This window comes from Rhipicephalus sanguineus, chromosome 4 (assembly GCF_013339695.2).
Source record: "Rhipicephalus sanguineus isolate Rsan-2018 chromosome 4, BIME_Rsan_1.4, whole genome shotgun sequence".
In the NCBI taxonomy this organism is placed as follows: domain Eukaryota; kingdom Metazoa; phylum Arthropoda; class Arachnida; order Ixodida; family Ixodidae; genus Rhipicephalus; species Rhipicephalus sanguineus.
This window is the reverse complement of record NC_051179.1, coordinates 131,457,726-131,465,196: the sequence shown is the minus strand read 5'-3', so window position 1 is coordinate 131,465,196 and position 7,471 is coordinate 131,457,726. Positions and strand designations below refer to the sequence as shown.

General features: G+C 48.5%; 1 protein-coding gene across 1 annotated transcript; it reads left to right on the top strand.

The window, feature by feature from the left end:
• The first annotated feature begins 675 nt into the window (after positions 1–675).
• Positions 676–1,503, top strand: LOC125758301 (uncharacterized protein K02A2.6-like). The gene has a single exon (XM_049415340.1). It carries the CDS (start codon positions 676–678, stop codon positions 1,501–1,503), a length of 828 nt encoding a protein of 275 aa, XP_049271297.1.
• The last annotated feature ends 5,968 nt before the right edge of the window (positions 1,504–7,471 follow it).

Sequence of the window (7,471 nt, the reverse complement as noted above, 5' to 3'; positions counted from 1 at the left end):
TTTGGGGAAACTAAAAAAAACCGGCGACACTGGGAGCGGCGGCATGAGCAGGTCGGAGTTATAGAGGAGGTCGTGGTAGAATCGGATCACAAGCCACTAGAAATGATATTTAAGAAGCCGTTATGCCAATGTCCTCTAAGGCTTCAGAGCATGCGCCTCAGCCTGCAGAGGTACCCGATAGTCGTCAAATACACACCGGGAAAACAACTATTTGTTGCTGACGCTTTATCGCGGTCCCCGAGCAAAGCACTATTGCAAGAACAGTGCCTGAATTATCAGTTGAAACACCATTGCTTACCTGCAGGTTTCAGACAGGGGTTGAGCCAAGTTCTACATGAGACCGACCAGGACCCTGTGATGGTGAAACTTCGACCACTACGCAAGCACACAGTGGCCGGAGAGCAAAGCTGACGTCAGCAGCGAGCTACGTTGCTACTGGAGCTTCCGCGACGAGCTGCATACGCAAGATGGCCTCGTGTTCAGAAGCAACCGCCTCATCATTCCTGCCAAGATGCGCAGCGAAGTTCTTGCTTGCCTTCATGCGGCGCATGGGGGAGCAGAAAAAATGAAGGCACGTGCTCGAACTGTACTTTTTTGGCTTCTATAAACAGCGACCTAGAAGAAGTTGCTCGACGCTGTGAGACCTGCCAGAAGCACAAGCCACGAAATCTGCGCATGCCATTGATCAACCATGAAATTCCAAGCCTACCCTGGGAATTTGTGGGAGCCGACATATACTATCACAATGGCACCGAGTACTTGGTGGTTGTTGACTTTTATTCTTTCTTTTTTGAAATCAGGCCTGTGAAGACGACAGCCGACAAGGTGATTGCTGCTTTCGCAGACATATTCGCCACTCATGGCTTCCTGCAGCGCCTATGCACGGACAATGGACCGCCATTCAGCAGCCAGAGCTTTCGTGAATTTGTCGGTAAGATTGGCTTGCACCATGTTCGTTCCAGTCCGTATCACCCTCGATCAAACGGAATGGCTGAACGTGCTGTGCAAGAAGCCAAAAAATTGCTGAAGAGGTATCGGTACGGCACAGTGGATTTTTGTGCTGCATTGCTGGAGTGGAGAAACACGCCTCGCGATTCCTATTTGAAATCTCCCATGCAGAGACTCATGGGCCGGCAGGCGAGGACGCTGCTACCAGTCACAGAAACCCACCTGCGACCGCAGACCATACCCCCTGAGGAGGTTCAACGGCGGCTCCACGACATCAGAAGTAGACAACGTTCCTTCTACAACAGAGGTACTAGGCCGCTACCAGGAATTCCCGATGGCTCCCGCGTCACAGTGTACAACGTGCCATCAAAGACCTGGTCCCCTGCTACGGTTGTCAAGCCTGCCAACACTCCGAGAGCCTACATTGTCGAGACCGAAGATGCAGCGCACCAGAGAACATCTCCGTCTGGCCCCCGCTCCACTGGTGCCCCCCACACAAGAACATCAAGCCGACGTGGGCCCCACAGAGCCACAACTGCGCAGAAGCGAACGTAACCGCCGGTCACCTCGAAGATACCCAATGCCGGAACATTAGCTTTTTTTTGTTTAATAAAAAGGGAGATGTGACGTAATGCAGTCATGCACACGCGCGCTCGGTTGGCGGCAACGCCCCCTGTGATAGGATGTACATATAAGAGCGCGTTTTCGTTCAATAAACGTTCCTTTGACGCACTCGACCCCGTGCAAGCCACAGAAGGTGTGAGTGTGTACTGTGTGTGTGTCCTGTTCTTAGCCTTGTAAGTATTACTTCTGTGTGGCGTGATTTTGTTACTGGCGGCCAATTACCCAGATGCGGCTTGATAACATGTAGTTTGTTTTGTGTGTGTGTGTCCCATGTGTTCTGCCAATAAGCCCTGAGCTTGCTTTTAATGAAATGTTTTTAAGTCCAGTGGAGGAACGGAAAGGAGTGTATTGGCGGCAGCATTTTCATGGGCGGAGGCTGCTAGCTGGTCAGCCAACACGTTGCCTTGGAGTTTTAATTGTTTTGTGTGTTTGACGGCCGCAAGTATGGCGTATGCTTCTGCTGTGAAGATGCTCGTATTCGGGTGCAGAATGCCGGCATCGGAAAAAGATGGACCAACAGCTGCGTAAGACACAGAAGTATTGGACTTTGAGGCATCGGCAAATAATTCTGGGCAACTGTATTTGTGCTGTAGTTCGAGGAAATATGTACGGATATGTGCTATAGGCGCGTGTTTTGTAACTTCCACGAAGGATACATCACATTCTATGAGCTGCCACTGCCATGGCGGGAGATGTGCGGCAGGGGCCATCAAACAGTGTTCGAGAAGCGGCACACACATTTCCTCAGCTAAGCTCCTCACGAGAAGTGAGTAGGGCTGCCTCACCGAAGGACGGTTGTAAAACAGGGCAGAACTGGACAAATCATTAATTGTGGAGTGTGACGGGTGCTCTTTGTCTGCGTTCACTTTGAGGTAATATAGAAAGGACATGTAAGATCTCTGCAGGTGGAGCGACCACTCGTTCGAGACGACGTAGAGGCTTTCTACGGGGCTGGTGCGAAAAGCACCCGTAGAAAGACGAATGCCCAAGTGGTGGACCGGGTCGAGCATTTTCAAGGCGCTTGGTGTCGCAGATTGATAGATTATCGCCCCATAATCTAGGCGCGTGCGTATTAGGCTTCTATACAGATTCATCAGACATTTTGTATCACTGCCCCATGATGTTCGCGACAAAACCTTGAGGATATTCATAGCTTTCAGACACTTGTATTTGAGATTTTTGATGTGAGGTACAAAGGTCAATTTCATGTCTAAAATTATGCCTAAAAATTTGTGTTCGGTTTTTACAGGTAGCCGCTGGCCGTGTAGGTGAATGTCCGGATCGGGATGGAGGCCTCTCCTTCTTGAAAATAAGACGCAGGTGCTTTTTTGCGGGTTAAGGCTGAACCCGTTGTCGTCTGCCCATTTGGTTAACTTTTTCAAACTAAGTTGAACCTGCCGCTCGCACATTGTAAGATTGCAAGATTTAAAACCGATTTGAACGTCATCGACATATATGCAATAAAACATGTTACGCGGGGTGCACAAACGCAAAGAATTCATTTTGATAATAAAAAGTGTACAACTCAGCACGCCACCTTGCGGCACTCCTGTTTCTTGGACAAATGTTCGGGACAAGACATTGCCCACTCGAACACGGAATGTTCTATAGGATAAGTAACTTTCTATTATATCTAACATTCTTCCACGTACACCTAAGTGGGACAGGTCTCTTAATATTCCAAAGCGCCATGTGGTGTCGTAGGCCCTTTCCATATCGAGGAACACCGAAAGGAAGAATTGCTTGTGGATAAAAGCGTCGCGAATTTGTGCCTCGATACGTACAAGGTGGTCAGAGGTAGATCTGCCTTCTCGAAAACCGCACTGGTATGGGTCAAGTAATTTGTTTGCTTCGAGGAAATGTATAAGTCGGCGGTTTATCATATTTTCAAAGAGTTTACAGAGGCAGCTTGTTAGTGCGATGGGCCTATAGCTCGCAACGGAGGATGGGTCCTTGTCCTGTTTTAGAATAGGAATGATGATGGCTTCTTTCCAGGCCGAGGGGATCTCGCCGGAAAACCAAACCGCATTATACAGGGAAAGGAGGGCTTTTTGCGTTTCAGATGGAAGGTGTTTCAACATTTCATACACAACACGGTCGGAGCCTGGGGCAGAATTATTGCAGCAATTAAGCGATGCTTGTAGCTCAGCCATGCAGAAAGGTTCATTGTACGCTTCGTGTTTTCCGGACTTGCGATCTAATTTCTGTCTTTCGATTCTTGTTTTGTATCGCTGGAAAGCTTTAGTATAGTGCGACGAGCTGGACACCTGTTCGAAATGTTCGCCGAGGAAGTTTGCCTGGTCTTCCAAGCTGTCGCCTTGTGTGTTAACTAAAGGAAGTGAATGTGCTTGTCGACCTGCTACCCTACCGACCATGTTCCAGACTTTAGCCTCCTGTGTATATGTATTGATGCCCGATAAAAACCTCCGCCAACTTTCCTTTCTTGCTTGTCGGCGCGTTCTCCTGCCTTGAGACTTTATGTTTTTAAAATTGTCAAGATTCTCGGCTGTTGGAGAGTCTCGAAGCACCCTCCATGCTTTGTTTTGTTTTTTGCGCGCATTTCGACAATCATTGTTCCACCACGGCACACGTCTTTTGCCGGGCAGTCCAGTTGTTTGTGGGATGCACTTAGTTGCAGCATCGATGAGAAAAGCTGTAAAGTAATCTACTGCTGCATCTGTACTTAAACCACACATATCAGTCCAACTTAAGCAGGCAACTTTACGGAACTCTTCCCAATCGGCGTTGTCAATGTTCCATTTGGGAACTTGTGGAGGAGATTCATTAATTGTTGGCGCACTCAGAACTATCGGAAAGTGGTCACTTCCGTAAGGATTAATAATTACTTTCCAATTGAGTAAGGGTAGAAGCGATGGGGATATAATGCTGAGATCTATGGAGGAATAGGTATTGTTAGCCAGGTTATCATATGTTGGCTCTTTCTGATTCAACAGACACGCACCGGAAGAAAAAAGGAACTGTTCAACCAGACGACCTCGCTCATCACAGCGAGAATCGCCCCACAGACTGCTATGTGCATTCAGGTCCCCAAGGACCAGATAAGGTTCTGGTAGCTCATCTATTAAGGACTGGAATTCATGTTTTTGCAGGTGGTAGTGTGGGGGTATGTAAAGAGAACAAATGGTGACGAGTTTGTTCAGCAGAACCGCTCGAACAGCCACTGCCTCAAGGGACGTTTGGAGCGGTAAGTGTGTACATGCTATTCCTTGACTAACTACAACGGCTACACCACCGGATGACGCCATGGCATCATCCCGGTCCTTACGGAAAATGATGTAACTGCGTAGAAAGTTCGTGTGTTTGGATTTTAAGTGTGTTTCTTGTACACACAGCACTTTTGGTGAATGTTTGTGTAAAAGTTCTTGGATATCGTCGAGGTTTCTGAGCAGTCCTCTGACGTTCCATTGTATAATTTGTGTTTCCATTATGGAGGTAGTGTAGTGCTGTGTGTACGAAAAGGAAGTGGCTGTTCTTTATTCGGAAAGTTAGAACTCAAGTAGTAGGGCCGTCGTTGGGCCCTGTTATCGGCTTTTTAGTTTTCTTGGCGCGCTCCAGGGAGCTACGCCTCTCTTTCGGTACCAGGGGTACCGGAGTTGTGTCCATTGCCTCGTGTGAGGCACTGGACGCCCGCGTACGCGAGCTGCTGGTTTGTTTTTCCGACCTCGCCTGGCGAGGCGTGGTCGTGAGACCCGACGTTCCTGGAGTAGCCGGGATCTCTGGCTTAGTTGGTGGAGCAGACTTAACTGCTGCCAGAGTGGGGGCAGCCGCCACGGTCGGTGGCTCACTTTGCGTGAGCTGGGACAGTGGCGGTGGCCGACGCGACGCTGCCCCCTGACGCGTCGCATCAGCATAGCTTGGGCCGTGAAAGACCGAACACCTTCTGCGTGCTTCTTTGAAAGATATGTTCTCTCGGACCTTCAGTGCTATGATATCTTTTTCTTTTTTCCAATTTGGACAAGAGCGTGAGTACGCAGCGTGGTCGCCGTCGCAGTTCACGCAGTGTGGTGTGTCATTGCAGGTGTCCGAGGCATGGCCTTCAACACCACATTTGCGCATGTAGGTCGACCACGGCAGCTCTGCGAGCCATGGCCAAATCTTTGACACTGAAAGCATCGGCGAGGGTTGGGGATGTAAGGTCTTACAGGTGTCTTTGTGTAGCCAGTTTCTATAGTCTGCGGTAGTTCGCTTGTGGAAAAGGTAAGGATCAGGTGTTTGGTGGGGATTTCCTGGTTATTTCGTCGGATGATGATTCGCTTTACATTTGTGACATTTTGTTCCTTCCATCCTTCCAGTAGTTCAGCCTCGGTGAGGTCAAGCAGATCAGTGTCGGATACAACTCCACGTGCTGAATTCATGGATCTATGAGTTGTTACAGTGATTGGAATGTCGCCAAAGGTTACGAGGTTGTGTAATTTCTCAAATTGTGCCTTGTCACGGAGTTCTAGAAGGAGGTCTCCACTTGCCATTTTTGTAACTTTATAGCCAGCACCTAAGGTGGCTGTCAGTGATCTTGATACTATGAAAGGGGACACGGTTCTTGCTGTTTTGTCGGTCTTCTCGCTGTGTACCACATGATAGTGTGGGAATACTTCTATGGGTCGCCTAAGGAAAGTCAGGTCTTCGGTGCGTACGCGCTTTGAAGCGGCACGATCACTAATGAGGGGAAATGCTCTATGCATACTAATGGAATTGGATTCGGCAGCGATGGCGGCCACCCACCACGGAGCCCAACATGGGGACGCTACAAGATTCATTGAATCGAAAACATGCAGACGCCAGCCGTACACCGCTACTATAACCAAATGCGCATAGACCGAGGTTGGCTATTTGCACAAGGTTAACCCAGGCAGCCTACGAAAACAGGGAAGTAACTGAAGGGAGTAGGAGACAGGACAGAGAGGAAAGAAACTAGGAAAGAAAAAGATCAGAGGGAGGGATAGCAAAAGGCGACCGCCGATTTCCCCTGGGTGGGTCAGCCCAGGGGTGCCGTCTACGTGAAGCAAGGGCCAAAGGGGTGTGTTGCCTCAGCCGGGGGGCCTTAAAGGTCCAAGCACCCGGCGTCGGCTCAACCCCCAGGATCCCCTTTTCCCCGGACACGGCACAGCCACGCACCGCTAGGCGTGGGAGGGGGTCGAAACTCCCCCGTTAGCTCGGGTCCGTGGTGTCGCTACACACCAAACGCCTGCTTCCACAGACGCCCCTGCGGGGACCTCACAGTTTGTGGGTACTCTTTAATCACTCATTGACATAGGAAGTCTTATGACACATTCAGTAAGATGAAAATTTATTGATATTGGTAAAAAAAGTGGAGCATCACTTCTGATTTTTCAGGTACAGAAACCAAAAAAAAAATATATACAGGTGGCCAAGCAAATGGTTTCTAAAAAAATACTTCAAGAGATGACCGAGGAACAGCCATCTGAGCTCCTTTAAGAGCTAGCTTTGCTGAAGGAAGAAAATCGCAAGCTACGATCCTTCAATTGAAGCTGCAAGAAAAGCTCCCGCACCACCTGTCAGAAGCACGTGGGTTACAGTTTTGTAAATCTACCGAAATTATCTAAGAAAAAAGATTTTATAATTTGAGTGAGAAGTTTGAAACAACCAATCGGAATTAATGCAAATTGCAGTTCAACAGCCAAACTGCGGTGTGTGTGCATAGCGGTGAGTTGTTAGTCAATATCTGTAAATTTCGCGGGAAATAACAAGGTTTCCATTGAACCCAGGATTTCATCTGGAAATTTCTGCTAAAATCCAGCTGCGACTGACCAAGCAATTGAGATTTGATTCTAGGTTTAGCAGCTAGACTAACAAAAATATTTTCAAAATTTAGTGCTGTTTTTGGTGGCACCCTTTCAGAAGTCCTGTGCAGTTTAAACTT

Excerpts from the sequence above, each read along its gene's own strand:
- LOC125758301 (XM_049415340.1), top strand. The coding sequence starts at position 676 with ATGCCATTGATCAACCATGAAATTCCAAGCCTACCCTGGGAATTTGTG.